At 36.6% G+C, this 18,327-nt stretch overlaps 1 protein-coding gene across 1 annotated transcript; it reads left to right on the top strand.

Moving 5' to 3' along the window:
* The first annotated feature begins 1,188 nt into the window (after positions 1-1,188).
* On the top strand, positions 1,189-9,167 carry LOC306853262 (elongation factor 1-gamma-like). The gene is made up of 10 exons (XM_079390543.1): positions 1,189-1,266; positions 1,926-2,084; positions 2,170-2,233; positions 3,022-3,164; positions 3,256-3,399; positions 4,310-4,439; positions 6,677-6,902; positions 6,990-7,162; positions 7,354-7,478; positions 8,871-9,167. The coding sequence occupies exons 1-10, from the start codon at positions 1,255-1,257 to the stop codon at positions 9,027-9,029; spliced, it is 1,335 nt and encodes a 444-aa protein (XP_079246669.1). The 5' UTR covers positions 1,189-1,254; the 3' UTR covers positions 9,030-9,167.
* The last annotated feature ends 9,160 nt before the right edge of the window (positions 9,168-18,327 follow it).

Here is an 18,327-nt window from a genome sequence, read left to right as displayed (position 1 = left end):
ATAAGCTAAGAATAAGTCATTGGCTGCTTTGAGACTAAATATATATTGTGGTCTTCTGGGAAGGCCTTTATAAATATCAGAGCAACGGCATTTACTTCCCTTAAATGGGAATTTTACAGGCTTTGTTGAGTTGTATAATATCCATGCCCAGATAGAATATTTTTTCATGTTTTGATTTTAAGGGAAATCTTAATTTTGTGACCCTGGACCACAAAACCAGTCATAAGGGTTGAAATTGAGATGTATACATCATCTGATAGTTGAATAAACAAGTTTTCCATTGATGTGTGGTTTGTTAGGATCGGACAATATTTGGCTGAGATGCAACGATTTAAAAATCTGGAATCTGAGGGTGCATAAAAATCTAAATATTGAGAAAATCGCCTTTAAATTTGTCCAAATGAAGTTCTTAGCAATGCATATTACTAATCAAATATTAAGTTTTAATATATTTACAGTAGGAAATGTAGAAAATATCTTCATGGAACAAGATCTTTATTTAATATCTTAATGATTTTTTTGCATAAAAGAAAAATCATTAATTTTGACCCGTATTTTTGGCTGTTGCTACAAATATACCCTGGAGTTTTGTGCTCCAGGGTCACAAATGGATGTTTTTAACATGGTAAAATGTGTTCAAGTAATATTGCTACGTTCTTATTGATATGAAACAATTAAATAAGCCAAATATGTTTAATCAATGTTTCACCTTAATGTTGTTCAAAACCTGTATCACCTTATTCAGTGGAACACAAAAGCAGAAGCTGGACAGAACGATAGGGACTGTCTCTTATTAAGTGTTTCTTCACTTTGATAAAAAATAACATTTTATTTCAGTACTTTCTCAGATTGGAATACAATGCAGGATTGAACTATCCCTAATAATACAAACACGTTTATTATTATTAAACAGTGTGCAAAATGAGTACGATTCTATACATTTCACAACAGGTGTTACCAAAAAAAAAAGAAACAAGATTATAATTTACAATAAATTGAAAACTTATTTTTTTAGCTTGTCATTCAGAAGAGATCCATATAATTTAATATCGTTTATTAAATGTTTAAAGGTGGCTGATTTTTTTTGTTGTTATATTTTACTTGATTCTTTCCAAGTAAAATAAACAAATGTATAAAGATGAAAAAGCACGTCCAGCTCTCACGTTCACGCACTTATTACGTATTATTTCTACGACAGGCCTGGCCTATACGTCAGCACCGCGCGACCCGTTCCTCCTTTCTCTCGTCCTAAAGATGGCGGCAGGGGTGAGTAAGATGGGAGAAAACCCTCAGTCGCTTTATTACAGCACATCTCCATCCACAATCACCCCATAATCACGCCGATCCTTATATCTTTATGCGTTGTAGTCATGCCGTATTATTTCATAGCCTCTTTTAAAGCTGGCGTGATGGTTATTTTCGCTGTAAATGTTCCCCACACCCCTTTATAAGGTGCTTAGAAGCGCTGCGCTCCTTTGTGCCACGCACGCCTCTCATTCCTCGCTTTAAACGGGTTGGAGACGGCAGTGTCGTGTTAGTTTCACGTTAAGTAGATGAAAGCGAAGCGCATGCATTAGCAGCCTGAGCAGGTATTAAAGCGAAGCGTTCATTGCGTGGCCGTCAAATCAAAATAAGACTTTTTAAAAGCGTCTACATCCTATTCTGAACTCTAGTGTTGGCGTCATAATCTCAGGGTTTTAAAAACCTTAATCAGAGGTGGTTTACAAATAAATAAACTGTTAATTTTATCAGTTGGCTCTCTATTGGTGTATTCCAGCACTGTTTATAGTGTGTGAGGTCATTTATTTCAGGGAAAGTGCTGTGAGTGGTCATGATGAAGGGTCCGCTTCTGTTGCCACTGAGTTTGAGTCTGACCCAGCAGCATCAGTTTCAGCAATGTGATCCCAAACCTTGTGTTTCTGCAGACTCTCTACACATACCCAGAGAACTGGAGGGCCTTTAAGGCTCAGATCGCTGCTCAGTACAGTGGGGCTCGTCTGAAGATTGCCAGCGCCTCCCCTGCCTTCACCTTTGGGCAGACGAACCGATCCCCTGCTTTCCTCAGCAACTTTCCCTTGGGCAAGGTCAGTACTCTCCTGTCTCTTTCAATGCATGTGTTCTCAATGTAAAGTGAATAATCTGATAATGTCGTTCCTGTCCTGTATTTAGGTTCCTGCTTACCAGGGTGATGATGGCTTCTGTCTGTTTGAGAGCAATGCCATTGCTCACTTCTGTAAGTAAGCCTGTTTATGCTTGGGCCACTTCATGCATTTCTTTTGATTGGATAGCGATTTGTTCAAAGGGCTCCATTTACACTTTCACAGAGTTTTATCCGCCAAACGAATATAAATCTGTAATTTTTCATTCACCTGATTTAAAAATCAAAGGCCGCAATAGGAGAGAGAGAGAGAGAGAGAGCGTGCATTCAGCTGTTTTAATGAAGATGACTGTGCGTTGAGCTTTGGGATGCAATGACGATCCTAAATTCCATTGATTTTTTTTTTTTTTTTTTCCTACAACAGTGAGGAGTAAATTAGGGTGTATAAAGACAGAAACTGATGTGAAAATCTTGTGTATGCCAATTGAAGAGCATGCTTTTGGAGCTTATATTCCAGCAATTCAAATAGCTCAATGGCTTTCATTAAAATGTAAAGATTAAAAAGGCAATCACCCGCATTTGGCTGGTGGCGGGTGCTAATTTCCATCCCTGGCGCACATATTATAATAATTTATATGATCCGTAAAGAGATGTTCTATAGGTGGATTTGATGCACTTGTATACATTGCATTTGAATTTAATATGACCTGCAGTTTATGAAGAGGGATGCATTCTGAATTTTTTTGTGTGCATTTGGATGTTGTATGTTCAAATTTTAAATGAGGTCTCGGGTCTTTTTCGCGATCAGAGGAAATGCCCAAAGTGGCCGTGTAAATGGATGCATATATGAACTATTGTGATGCTTTAAAAAAATGCTCAGTGTTTTATTACACCCAATTTATGCTGTTGTTTCCTCCTGACAGTGAGCAATGATGCGCTTCGTGGCAGCAGTCCCCAGGCCAGTGCCCAGGTGCTGCAGTGGGTCTGTTTCGCTGACTCTGAGATCATCCCTCCAGCTAGTGCCTGGGTGTTCCCCACCTTGGGTATCATGCAGTTCAACAAACAGGTTAGCTTTGAATGCATTTGTGTAATGGTTTCCTCTGTCAGGATTTGAATGTGGTTTTTTTTGTAAGTCTGCATTCTTGTCTTCTATGCAGGCCACAGAACAGGCTAAGGAAGAGGTGAAACGCATCCTCGCCGTCCTCAATCAGCACTTGAACACTCGCACTTTCCTGGTTGGGGAGAGAGTCAGTCTGGCTGACATCACTGTTGTCTGCTGTCTTCTCTGGCTCTACAAACAGGCGAGTCTGCAGGGTGCCGTGAACTTGAGCTGTGACCAGGTTGTATTAATTAGGGCTGTGGATTCACAAAAAAGGCCCATGTATATCTGATCTCATCTTAGATCACTGGGAATGGTTGCATAAAAGCTTGAGACTAGTTTTAAAAGTAAGTCATCTAATTATTTCTATAAGACTGTCCAATTTCTTTTTTTTATTTAGTTGCATTAAATCATAGATTAGTCTGTTAAATCCAAAAATTACTCCTTGCTTAAACAAGTCATTAAGACAGTCTTAACACAGAGGCTAAGATTATGCAACTGGCCTCTGATATTAGTGATTTCAGTTTTCAGAATATCTAGTGAATATTGAACACTGATTTCTTCCTATTTTAGATTACTAAAGAGGTATGACGAATATTTCACTTTAAATGGTGCTGTCCTGCTGTTGTTATAAAGTTTTTTTTTTTTTTAAGGCTATAGTGTATTCTTTATATCTTTTGTCTATTTTGTTGAATGTCATCTTGTTGAACCATTTTAATGTCTAATGTGCAATAAATGTACTTGATAAAGCTCCAAGGTATTAAACGGATCAAACCTACATTAGATAGCTTGTATTAGTGATTAAATAATCATTTGCGTAATTAAAAGGCTAGTTTGTCCAAAAATTAAGTTATCTACTCACCTTTGGGTTGTTCTAATGCCGTATACCCTATTTTTTTTTTTTTTTTTTTTTTTCAGACCACAAAAGGAAATTTATTTTTTTTTAATTAAAAAAAATGAATTTTCATTTTGGCTGAACTGTCCCTTCATATTTATTGTATTATATTTCAGTTTTACATGGGTATTTCCATTCAGATGTTTATTTGATCCTCAGTTGAGTGTGTAATCTGTACAGGTTTGGTGTTTGCTGAGGTCATATGTCTTTCATCTAGGTTCTTGAGCCTGCTTTCCGTCAGCCCTACCCCAATGTCACTCGCTGGTTTTTGACCTGTGTCAATCAACCACAGTTTAAGGCTGTTTTGGGCGAGGTCAAGCTCTGTGAGAAAATGGCTCAGTTTGATGGTACGTTTCTCAAACCTCCTTGCTGTGTAGTTTATTCATTTCAGCTTGAGCTTGAATCGAAGTGCAGAAAATCAGTCTGATTTCAGGGTTATCAGGTGTCATCAAGCACAAGCAAAGATGTTTCCTACCATTATGGTGGCAGATACTGTAAATCACTGTAGAACATTCTTTAGGCTTTGTGAAATATTGACACACCCTATAAAATGATAGAATTATGTACATTCTAAAAGTGTGTTAGAAATACATTTAAAATATTAGTTTGCTAGATATATAAAGCTTTTTCCCATTTACAAGAAAACCTAAAAACTATTGTAAAATATGTGACCCCGGACCACAAAACCAGTCTTAAGTTGCCGGCAGTGTTAATTTCGTCGACGAAGACGACGACGAAAAATATTCGTCAACGAACCTTTTTTCTGTGACTAAGACGAGACTAAAACTGATATCTGATGATAAAAACTATGATGAAATTTATGCGCGTCTTCATTAACAAGACGAGACGGGACTAAAATGTTAGAGGACTACCGGACATTCAAAATACATCCTATAGGCTAAATTAACTGTCTTGTCTTTCAAAATGTGCGTCTCTGTCATTGGATAAGGTGCGTTTGCATGGCAGCCGCGGTGGACGGATAGCCTACCAAGACGTGAACTAGCGATCTGAAACAATGGCCTCAGCACCTGAAGGGTTAGGGAGTGGGTGACCAGACGTCCCATTTTTCCCGGGAGTCACAATTCATTGTCGATTAACTTAAAGTCAGTGAAGGTGCGTTAGGCGGAAACGCGCTGATAGAAGTGCTCTCTCTCGCGCACGCTCCACTTCTTCAGTTCTCATACAGCGCGCGATCAGTTCTCAGTGCTCAAATACACCCACAGCAGTCCAAATGTCTCTCATGTAGAGCATCTCACGGAAATACAGTCTGTTATGGTTTAAGTGAGCTTAAACAGGTGGGTGAAAACTGAATGTATGTCAGTAGGCTATTACATGCATACCTTCCGTCTTAAATGGACAGCATTCCTAATTATCTGTCATAAATGTTAACCAACAAAAGATGTTAAATAAATGTATACTTAAGTAAACCTACTGTATCTGAAAAATACCAGTTTTTCCAAATTCAATCCTTGATTCAAATTTCTCATAACTAAGCTTAATTGATTTGGTCTAAAGAGAGAAGAATTAATGACTGTTTTTGTTTGAATACTACATATAAAATAGCTACCAAAATAAATGTTGGTAACTGCAGTTTGACAAAAATGCAATGACTTTTCGTCGACTAAAACTAGACTAAAACTATGAAAGACTCAAATGACTAAAATGTGACTAAGACTATTAAGCATTTTCGTCTCAAGATAAAGACTAAGACTAAATAAAAAATGCCTGCCAAAATTAACACTGCTTGCTGGGGTATATTTGTAGCAATAGCCAAAAATACATTGTATGGGTCAAAATTATTCATTTTTCTTTTATGCCAAAAATCATTAGGATATTAAGTAAAGATCATGTTCCATGAAGATATTTTGTAAATTTCTTACCGTAAATATATAAACTTCATTTTTGATTAGTAATATGCATTGCTAAGAACTTCATTTGGAAAACTTTAAAGGAGATTTTCTCAATTTAGATTTTTTTTTGCACCCTCAGATTCCAGATTTTCAAATAGCTGTATCTCGGCTAAATATTGTTCTATTCTAGCAAACCATACATCAATGGAAAGCTTATTTATTCTGCTTTCAGATGATGTATAAATCTCAATTTCGAAAAACTGACACTTAAGACTGGTTTTGTGGTCCAGGGTCACATATAGGCTTTTATTTTTTGTATAGGCTTTACATGGGTTATTTTATTAGGATATGTCATGTGACAGTTTGTCTCATCCCTGTCACCTCAGTGGTTTTTCCTTGAGGGCTTTTTCTCACATTTTATCAAAGATGATGTTGTGATATTGAAGCCAGTACAGCCTCAAGCAAAATTAACCTGAAGCTCTACATACCTCAGCTTCTTCCAAAATAACTGAATGCACAAAACTGATGCGATACCTTGGTGTTATTTCGGAAGTTGACGTGTGAATAGAAATGTGGTTGAGTGGGTTTTTTGTCTTGTATACTATAATGATGCTCAATTAATATGCCCTGTGTCTTATAGAAGCATAAATAATAGTGTGGAAGTTCTTGGTCTTTTAATATCTTTTCGATATTGAGTGTAAGTGTGCTTTTATTTAAAATTGTCATTTCTCTAGCTAAGAAGTTTGCTGAGATGCAGCCGAAGAAGGAGGCTCCTGCCAAGAAGGAGAAGGGTGGTAAGGAAGGAGGCAAGCAGCAGCAGCAACAACCGCAGCAGGAGAAAAAAGAGAAGAAAAAGGAGGAAAAGAAAGCCGCCCCTGCTGAGGAGGAGATGGACGAATGCGAGGCTGCTTTGGCTTCTGAGCCGAAAGCCAAGGACCCATTTGCTCACCTTCCAAAAAGGTACTTGATACACCTTCACTTTAGAAATGGCTACTTTTTGAGTTAGTTCGCACTCTAATCAGTATGCCTTTGTCCTCTTGTCACTAGTTCTTTTGTCATGGATGAGTTCAAGAGGAAATACTCCAACGAGGACACCCTGACTGTGGCGTTGCCTTACTTCTGGGATCACTTTGATCGCGAGGGCTTCTCAATCTGGTACGCTGAGTACCGCTTCCCTGAAGAGCTGACCATGTCCTTCATGAGCTGTAATCTTATCACAGGTACGGTCGGGTCACATTGACTTTTTGATTTCATTTTGTTTGATGTATCTCTCTAAACAAAGTGCCAGGAATGTTCTTTCTTGTTCTAAGTTTATTCTTTCCAATTCAGCGTGTGTGCTACTTGCGCAAGAGTGTAGCATTGCATAGTTTATCCACAGTATGTACAAGTACACTCTTGCTCTTTTCCTCAGGAATGTTCCAGCGACTCGACAAACTGCGTAAAAACGCCTTCGCCAGTGTCATCCTCTTTGGTGCGAACAATGACAGCTGCATCTCTGGTATCTGGGTCTTCAGAGGCCAGGAGCTTGCATTTACTGTGAGTGATTTACATGCGTCCATAGTTTATGTATGTTTATAGGTAGACTTGGGGACAATCACCTTATACAAAATGGATATGTATGATATAGGATTGCAACGGTTACAGTTGCCAGATTGTGTAGTGTTTCCCAATCTAAGTGCCCTCAAAGGACCATCAGTGGGACATGTGTACCCCTTCATCAACGACAAACCAAAAATGTTATAAGTTTACTGTAGTGAAAATCACTGTAATTTGATTTGAAACTAACATTCGATACTTCCTCTCCCTTGGAGACACCTGAGCTTTGGTTTCACAAGTTTTGACAGTTCTGGCGGTGGTTTTGTATCTGGCGGTGGTTTTGTATCTGGCGTTGTGTAAAAGAGATGTGTGCATTTTACTATCCACATTCTTCAGTTTTTCAGAGTGAACGGAAAGTTAACCTTAAAGAAATTCGATATTCATAATTAACCTGTCATTATAGTTTTAGCAATGCGAAATCAGTTAATGTGGTTTGCAGTTATTTTTATTTAAATCTATTGCATCACACTGACTAGATCAGGTTTTAAAACTGCCTGCCAGAATTGAAGCTTTTATTCCAAGGCACATGGTGAAGCTTGCCTCGTCATATTTGGGCAAAGCACCGAGTAAGAGCTGCTTTGAGTTTTGGCCAATTATGACCAATAACCAAACAATCTTTCCATCTCAATACAGCTGTAGTGATCGAATGGAAAGCAGCAACAAATGCAGCAGGCTTTCAGGAGTAAACAACCTTTCACATAGTCTTCGCAAGTCTTTCGCATAATCTAGTGTTGGCAAATGAAAATACATCACAGAAGCATATGTTCTCTGATGTGGCAAACATTTCCTGTATCTTTTGTTGATGCTGATTCCAATCAAATTCTACAGTAGAAGCTTGCCAAAGTTGTGCCAATCTGAACGTGTTGTCATCCTCTGACATTAATGCTATATAGACTATTTTTTTAATAAAGGATGTGTATTACTGTTGTGTGATTAACACTGGGATTGTTTGGTTGCCAGACGGCACCCTTGATATCCAATCTGAAATAAGGATGCTGAAGCCAAACTAGTTGATTGGCTGTTCTAAACCATTACATCAAGGTTTTACCTGCACCATGGGATAACCAGACTAATCGACTGCTTTTGATTTGTCTGTCTTGTGCAGTTAACATCAAATAGATATAAATGTTATCATTTTTGGAAACTGATGAACTTTGCATATTTTGACATGGTTAGTTGGCTTGTTTTGATCAAATGTTGACCGTGCGAATCAGTTTAGTTCAGCATGCAACAGTGCAAATAGTGTAATGCAACATTTTAAGCATTACTGTACTGGCATTGTTTCAAATAAAAATGTTGTTTTTTTTTTTTTCTTCTCTTGTCTCTTTACAGCTGAGTGATGATTGGCAGATCGACTACGAGTCGTACACTTGGCGCAAGCTGGATGTGGACAGCGAGGAGTGCAAGACCATGGTGAAGGAGTACTTTGCATGGGAGGGTGAATTCAAACATGTAGGCAAATCTCTCAACCAGGGCAAGATTTTCAAGTGAGAACATCTTGCACCTAGTATTTATCATCAATCAATGGACATGAAAATTGTTTGCGAATCTCATGTAAAGGCTTTGAGCTGTGGTTGAACGGAAGACTTGAGTTGAGAAAAATAAAACCTTTTTTTTTTTTTCACACAATCCCACTTGTGTTCATTTATTTGTGAAGAGTGTTTATATAAGAGACAATTCTGTTCTGAGTTTTACTCGCAAATCTTGTCTCCAATACTTAAGCATGTTACACTTCAATAGCAGTTATAACACGTTTTATAAATAGTTAATGGTATAATTTAGCAAACAAGGTTGAAAGTATAAAATTGGCTTTTCATTTGGTAGTGCTGATTTTAATGTTCCCAGAAAGCCTTTCTACGGTGCGTGATGCTCTTCTGGGATCTGCGATTTGAGAGAGCTTATGAATTGATGCTCTCCTCGAATCTGGAAATCATTGAAACTCTGGAAACAAAATGGTGTCTCAGCCATTTAATTAAGGGATTGTTTGCATATTTTGACTTTGGCATTTGGGGAAAAAAAGATAAAACTAAAATCCACCAGAGGGCGCCTCAAGTCAGGTATCGCATGAACTATTTAACGCCCTAATATGGACCTAACAAAGCCTGTGGAATATTAAGCATAATAAAATTTTTCATAAGTGTGTGTGTATATATGTATACACACACATGTGTGTATATATATATACGTCTAGCCATTTCTTAATTATTGTCAAGGTAATGGATCTGATATATGTAAATGTACTGCAAATTACTTTAGATGAAAGTAACTGCTAAAGTTCTTCAGTACATATAATTACAGTACATTAAAGTCTTTGGGACATATAAAGTCTGACTCTTTACCACTGGTATTTATTTGCAAGCATTCGTTGCCATAGGCTAGACTTTAAGTTGAGAAATTGCTGTAAGGAAAATGATTGCGAGCATAAGCTGTTCAAACATGTCTATCTGTTTTAACATGTCTATCTGTTCTAATGTGCCACCGGTATTGCAGTTTTTAATTTTCTTGTGACGGGATGAGAATTTACTCATTGGCTAATGTCCATGCACACACTTCTGTTGGCATAGGAGTATGCTGGGTTGTCATGTTGGTTGACACACCTGAGTTAAGACTGTATAAACTTCAGGGAAAAAAAGAGCCACACCTTGCCCACGGGCGTAACTGGTAATTTATCACTGTTTTCAACGCTTCAATGATTTCATGTGCTTGAATCTGGTTACTAATCCTCTGTGTTTCATATTTGAAAAAAGAAAGGAAGACAACCTTGATCCGTGTGGGAGAGGTAAATAACATGGCCTAAAATTTGCGGTTAGTACATTAAGCACACACATGGGGAGCAAATTAATCATAACTACGGGTGATTGATTGCTGTTAAGTAAATATTTAGGCAAGTAGGTCTTCTTACAAAAGATGTGATCACTTTAGTGCTAAAGAGTTGCACTGATAAAATTCCTCAGGAGTGCTTGAGTTGCTCAATGGTGAGCACTCACAGGGTGTGACCTCGGCTCAAGCACAGCTGAATGTGCTGCCCTCACTTAACCTATGAGTGTTTTAGCAGGACGTCATGCACTGATCGCTGATTCACTTGCATGCCTTTGAAGAGTACAGACATTGATTTCACCCCATGTTCTCAGATAAAAGGCTCTCTTTGGACATTTTGTATCACATGATGGATTCCTGATTTTACAACACCCTGCACTGCATGCGTTCAGTTTTGTTTTAAGTCGCGTAATTTTACAGACATTTGTGTAACCCTATAACGCAATGAATTTAACATACAAAACACCCGTAAATGTGGCTAAAAAGGTTCAACTTGTTAACATGAGTTAGCTATGAACTAACAATGGAAACTACTTCTAAAACATTTATTAATCTTAATTTTAATATCAAAATACATCATAAAAATTAAAAGTTGTATTTATTTATTGTTCTTTGAAATCTTTTACAGACCAACCTGAAGGAAACATGCTTGTTTTAAGTCATCTTTGAGTGTTGGATATGATTTTTATTGATGTGCTATTTTTTTATTGTATTTTGTTTTTGTAAAATGCTTTATATTTTAGAATAATTTTTATTCATTTTTTTAATGTGAAACTATTTGTGTTGCCATTTTAGCCAGGACTCCATGGAAGAAGAGATTTTATATCTCAATTACACACACACACAAAAAAAAGATGTTAAAATAAAATTAATGAATCTGAGCTAACATGAACATTTCTATTTCAAAGTATAACTCAATATATTTCAAGTATATTTTAAAATGTGATTTATTCCTGATGCAAAGCTGAATTTTCAGACTTTAGTGTCACATGATCCTACAGAAATCATTAATATGCTGATTTGCTGCTCAAGAAGCATATTAACATTTAAAACAACTGTGCTGCTTAATATTTTTAAATGATTAATTTTTTTTTTTTTCAGGATTTTTTTATTGAACAAAGTAGTCTTAAGTCGCTGGGGTATATTTGTAGCAATAGCCAAAAATACATTGTATGGGTCAAAATTATCAATTTTTCTTTCATACCAAAAATCATTAGGATATTAAGTAAAGATCATGTTCCATGAAGATATTTAGTAAATTTCCTACCGTAAATATATTGAAACTTAATTTCTGATTAGTAATATGCATTGCTAAGGACTTCATTTGGACAACTTTAAAGACGATTTTCTCTATTTAGATTTTTTTTTTGCACCCTCAGATTCCAGATTTTCAAATAGTTGTTGCCAAATATTGTCCTATCATAAACCACACATCAATGGAAAACTTATTTATTCAACTATCAGATGATGTATAAATCTCAATTTCAAAAAAATTACCTTTATGACTGGTTTTGTGGTCCAGGGTCACATATAAATCTTTTGGAAAAATACAATGTCACTTTTGATCAATTTAATGTGTCCTTGCTGACTAGAAGTATTAATCTAAAAAGCATATTCCTTTTCATTATGATCACCTTTATTTGTAAACCTTTAATTCTGTCTTTTTAGTCATTACGAGTCAAGCGAGTGAAAATATGATCCGTGTTCGGAAACGCTCAGGAACGTGAGAGTGTGGAACTGGAATGTTTGCCAGAAAACCTCCTCCTCCTTTGTATTGGTTGAAAGACTCTGGAGTTTGAAGGGTCAAACTAAACCAGATTGAAGAACAATACATGCTGTAATGCCAACAGCAACACTACACTAGTTCTGCCAGCTCCCCCTGAAGTTCCCCAGCATTGTTACTCCCTCCCCGGCTCTTCCCTTAGCTCTCATCTCACAACTCCTTCCGGATTGATTTTATTAGGCTGCACCAAATACATGTGACTGAATGTTATAAAAACCAAGAGGCACCCAAGGTCTGTATTGTGCATCAAGAAAAAAGCCTGGTATATTTCACACATCTGGAAAGAGTGAGGTCTAGCAGCGGTTAGGAAAGCAGACCGAGAAACACACGAAGTTTTCGAACATGCATCGCATGGGTAACTCCATGCATCGCATGGGTAGCTCATGGGTGTTACCTTATATACAAAAGTAGTGCCATGGCAACAATGAGTCAGTAATGAAAGCTCAATTTAAGATGAGGAACATAAGAACAGAAACCAGGCTGTGAAAGCGTATCATTGAAAGTAGTTTGTGCTACATTGTGCTGATAGGGGAATTTTCCCCTGGAGTCGGTCACCATGCTCATCTGCCAGGAAAAAATAACCAGGCTCACCAGAACTCGGCATAGAAGTTTTCATTAACTATACTCTTTCACTTTGATTTCATGCAAAACTGCATTGTAATCTAACGAAATGCATATGAGAAGGTGAAATTCTGCATTTAATTTGGATGCATTATGACGTTTCTTCGTGTAGACAGGTATGTATTTTAAATTGTGGCCTGCATATTTTTTTCTCCTCTGCAGACGTGCAGAAGGAATTTTTGGCATTCCAGTGCAGGGGTTAAAGGTCAGAGTGCCAAAGGGAGGAATGTGAATGCTGCTGTCAATCACTGGGAACCACAACAAAGGTTCATCAGTACAGCATCGGATGATTTGAACTTCTAACATCCTTTTCAGATGTTTCAAAGTCAACCAACGCTTCGTGACATTTTGGTTAAGAAAGTAACTGGATGATTTTCATGCAAGGCATTGCAGAAATCAGAAGGGAGAGCGAAAACAGACAGCCCCTGCATTTTTGGACATGAGACCCCATACATAACTCTGCAGGCTCAGATTACCATTGGGGGAGGTGGAGCATAGACATTGGTTTCATCCAGAGCTCCACTACAATGCTCAGAAATGTCACGCAAAAGACTATTCTTTCATCGTTTGTGTTTGATGTGGAAGGCTGAAGCTGAAACCGTGTTGTTTTTCTGGTGGATTTGGTAGTGTTTATTTCAGGACAAGTATTTTTTTTTTTATATGCGTGCTATATTTAAGTGCTCAGTTACTATACTGACAATTTAGTACAATTGTTTTCTAAAGTATTATATAAGGATTACACAATAAATCCACTTTGTAGGCCGTGTCATAATTCAGACATGTCATGGAGTGAAGTCCCAGCTAAATATTTCATAGTTTTTTTTTTATGCTTAAACTAAATAAACATTAAACATCAGGTTATTTTAGGAGAGTATCTTTGTATTCAAGAACTTCTGACAGTTTGTGTTTATCTGCTTTTCCCATTTGCTCTTTTTACTCTGACTATACAATACAATCAGATACAAAAATAATTTCTCAAATATTTATTAAAATGTATACTGATAAATTTGCACTCACTTAAATGGCATGAGATGGCTAGATGCTTTCAACTGATTTCCTATTGACCTGTCACCAACTGAATTGCAGTGGTCAAATTATTCAAAATATAGTGTATTAAGCTACACTCGATCTATGCACAATATTTCCATCTAACATGCATTTTAAGGTGCAGCTCATCAAATTAATGCAGTGTTTTACTGATTAGCAGCAAACAGGTCACCTCACCTGAATATGTTGGTAGATTTGAGTTGGATGCTTCATTGTGGAAACCTGGAAATATGGATATTTTGTTGTAATTGTACACAATTTTTTTTTTAGCTTATTTCAGGTAATGCAATAAAACTAGTGAGCTAAGCCAATAGTGGCACTCACAGTGTTGTGTAATCATTGCTGAAGGTGCAAAAAGCAAAGGAACAGACAAACTGATAATTTACGCTGGAACCGGTCTTATTGATTCAAACTGAAACTCTATTCACTTGCAAAAACCAGATCAAAAGAGTCTTTCATTTTCAAATTTCGACATCGCTTGTAATGATTTTTAAAAGCATGTATTGATGGGTGAAATGGAGCTTTTCGAAATTTCCAAAATGAATCACAATTGGATTGCATATAGCGAATCATTTGATTCAGATCAGGACTTTGGAGCACGTATCACAAATAATTTGATTTACATCAGGACTTCGGAGTGCGTACCGTGAATCATTTAATTCAGATCGGAACTTCAAAACGAGCGTGCAAATCTTTCGGTTCATATCATAACTTAGGAGCGGGTTTGCGAATCATTTCCTGAAAAGATGATACACACGAGTCCCAATCTGAAATGATGGTTCGTAAATCATTTGATTCAGATCGGAACTTTGGAGCAGGGATCGTGAATCATTTGATTCAGATCGGAACTTTGGAGCAGGGATCGTGAATCATTTGATTCAGATCGGAACTTTGGAGAAACTTTGGAGCAGGGAGCGTGAATCATTTGATTCAGATCGGAACTTTGGAGCAACTTTGGAGCAGGGAGCGTGAATCATTTGATTCAGATCGGAACTTTGGAGCAGGGATCGTGAATCATTTGATTCAGATCGGAACTTTGGAGCAGGGAGCATGAATCATTTGATTCAGATCGGAACTTTGGAGCAGGGATCGTGAATCATTTGATTCAGATCGGAACTTTGGAGCAGGGATCGTGAATCATTTGATTCAGATCGGACTTTGGAGCAGGGATCGTGAATCATTTGATTCAGATCGGAACTTTGGAGCAGGGATCGTGAATCATTTGATTCAGATCGGAACTTTGGAGCAGGGATCGTGAATCATTTGATTCAGATCGGAACTTTGGAGCAGGGATCGTGAATCATTTGATTCAGATCGGAACTTTGGAGCAGGGATCGTGAATCATTTGATTCAGATCGGAACTTTGGAGCAGGGGTCGTGAATCATTTGATTCAAATCGGAACTTTGGAGCAGGAATCGTGAATCATTTGATTCAGATCGGAACTTTGGAGCAGGGATCGTGAATCATTTGATTCAGATCGGAACTTTGGAGCAGGGGTCGTGAATCATTTGATTCAGATCGGAACTTTGGAGCAGGGATCGTGAATCATTTGATTCAGATCGGAACTTTGGAGCAGGGGTCGTGAATCATTTGATTCAGATCGGAACTTTGGAGCAGGGATCGTGAATCATTTGATTCAGATCGGAACTTTGGAGCAGGGGTCGTGAATCATTTGATTCAGATCGGAACTTTGGAGCAGGGGTCGTGAATCATTTGATTCAGATCGGAACTTTGGAGCAGGGATTGTGAATCATTTGATTCAGATCGGAACTTTGGAGCAGGGGTCGTGAATCATTTGATTCAGATCGGAACTTTGGAGCAGGGGTCGTGAATCATTTGATTCAGATCGGAACTTTGGAGCAGGGATCGTGAATCATTTGATTCAGATCGGAACTTTGGAGCAGGGATTGTGAATCATTTGATTCAGATCGGAACTTTGGAGCAGGGGTCGTGAATCATTTGATTCCGATCGGAACTTTGGAGCAGGGATCGTGAATCATTTGATTCAGATCGGAACTTTGGAGCAGGGATTGTGAATCATTTGATTCAGATCGGAACTTTGGGGCGAGTCTGCAAATCTTCAGTTCGGCACTTCGGAGCGCAAATCACAAGTCCATTAAGGCAGTGCAGCTAAAAGAAAAAGAAAGAATAAATAAAGTCTACACAGATTCAAATCCCAATAAAATTAACCATGGTTTTATTATAGTAAAAGTGCAGTAACCATGTTTTTTTGGCTGAATTATTCTTTGAAGAATATGCTAGCATAAAAAAGCTCTCTTTATGAATTTTTAGCATGGTAGTTACCATAGCTATAAATACTTTAGGTGACATGCAACTGTGGTCATCATAAATGCAAAAATGTTGGTGTGGTTTTATTCATTTTATATCATGACATTTATTTACTTAGTCATTTATTCAATTATTTACTCAAAACCCTAAAATGTTATTTTTATTTTCAAGTTTAAATTGGATTTTGAATACCGAAATTTCATTGTGATCTCCGAAGGTTGAATAAAAAATATATATATATCATAAAAAATATTTTATTTCATATAAAGTGACTTTTTTTTTTTACATTTCACAAAACAAAATATTTGATTGTTTAATTGTTTACATCCCCTTGATTCTCAGTATTGTGTGTTGCCATGCAGTGACTGTATGCTTTGTGATAGTCCAGAGACTTGGTTTCCTGGCATGTTCTGCATGTGGAGCTATTTTTGCTTCCTTTTCGTGGCTTTATGATGTTGAGATGCACTGCCACCCGCCGAGACTCGAAAAACTGCAAACCATCACTGATGCTCAAAGATGCAACAGGATTTTAAGAACAAATGGTAATGTGTGTTAAGTTATTATTTTGTCTTATGGAATATGCTTAACATCTGTTATGCAGCTTCTTTTGTGCATTGCTAAATCAAAGCAGAATTCAAAATATGCAAAGGATTTTACAAATTATGCAAGGGGTGTGTAAAATTATGATCAAGTTCATAAAATCATATAGCTGCCTATAGGTGTTAATTTATTATATTGCTGCCAATATAGATGTTGAGTTATTATATAGCAGCCTTTATATTTGTTAAATTTCTGCAGTAGAGTTTGAGCCTCATTACTGCCGGTGCTGTTGTCTGCAGCACACTCTCATTTACAGGCACGCAGCATATCACACACTTCATCGGTGAAATAACAGGGACCTCTGAGGAATCTGTGATTCTCACACCCACCTTTGATGTGTGTACCATCCGTCTACAATATGCTGTGTACATTTTGTGATTGACTAGGTTAAACAATAACCATAAAACCACAGGAATTCTTGTGTGCCATCAGGAATGTATATTGTGTTATGGTAAACACGTATTGTAAGGTAAGATATCCTCCCTTACAAAACAAAAACTATATGGGAATATACAGGAAAATATAATGCAATATATTAATGCATTTTCAAATATGGGAAACTAGTGTTTGTATTTTTCAATATACCTAGAAAAAAGTGTTTTCTGAAAACAAATATTAAAATTTTTGGATTTTTGGCAATAAGGTGAGTAGAAAGTTACATATGACATTTTAACTTAATCGAGTGAGTGCTTTATGTAATGTATATCACAATATATTACATGTTCCTATGTGAATATAAACAATACATATGTTCAAATATATTTGTATGCACAAAGTACCATATTTTATCACATGTAGATATTATGAAGGATGTTACTGAATGTAAAATTACATGCATTATAATATATAAGTAAATATATTATTATTATTATCATTATTGTATAATAAAATATGTGAAAACTGGCAAATCCTTACGTATTATTCAATATATTGTAATATATTAACACAATATATTATCCAGGATATGTTTAATATTTATTATTGTTCATTGATATATAGGGAAATATATTTTCTGTGTGTAAGGCTAAACCCTTATGTTAAAAAATATATGAATTAATAATGCAGTATGTTTGTATTTTATTTGTGTTTAAAAATACAAATTATTTAGCACAATAGTCATTTTGTAACTTTGTACTATGCAGTCATATACAGATAAAATAATTCAGGTTGATTGTATTTGCTTATTTCTGTAAATGTTTCCTAATTTTTTTCTAAAATCTAAAACAGTGCAAATGGTGTTTACTGAAAATAAAAGTCAATTTAATATGTAAATTGTATATTAACAGTTGCAAAAAAAAATTATGTGTAAATATTAAATGTGTGTAAACAAAATAAAAAAATAAGTACAAGCATAATTTTTTGAGAGTACATAGGACCCAAAGTGTGCCTTTCAAAAGGGTTTCACTCGAGCTTCGCACCTTTTTTTTTTTTTCTGAGAGTGTATACAAGTAAACTGTTAGTTTATTTCTCAATCATCTCAATTATCAGGCTTTTGTTATGAGACATACTGTTAATGTGCATTTTGTTCTGCTGGTAAAAGCCTGCTTGTCATTCCTGTATTAACTTGTGCATGAGGTTTGAAACTTGCCCGGGGAAGACTGCTCTGTCGAAACACTTCACAACTATGAGAG

The sequence above is a fragment of the Barbus barbus genome (genome assembly GCF_936440315.1).
Source record: "Barbus barbus genome assembly, chromosome: 33".
In the NCBI taxonomy this organism is placed as follows: domain Eukaryota; kingdom Metazoa; phylum Chordata; class Actinopteri; order Cypriniformes; family Cyprinidae; genus Barbus; species Barbus barbus.
Note: the sequence above shows the minus strand (reverse complement) of the source record. Positions and strands in the feature narration are given on the sequence as shown.

Coding starts and splice junctions, on each gene's coding strand:
- LOC306853262 (XM_079390543.1), top strand. Junction 3,400..4,309: donor TTCTCTGGCTCTACAAACAG/GCGAGTCTGCAG, acceptor TCTTTCATCTAG/GTTCTTGAGCCTGCTTTCCG. Junction 6,903..6,989: donor TTTGCTCACCTTCCAAAAAG/GTACTTGATACA, acceptor TCTTGTCACTAG/TTCTTTTGTCATGGATGAGT.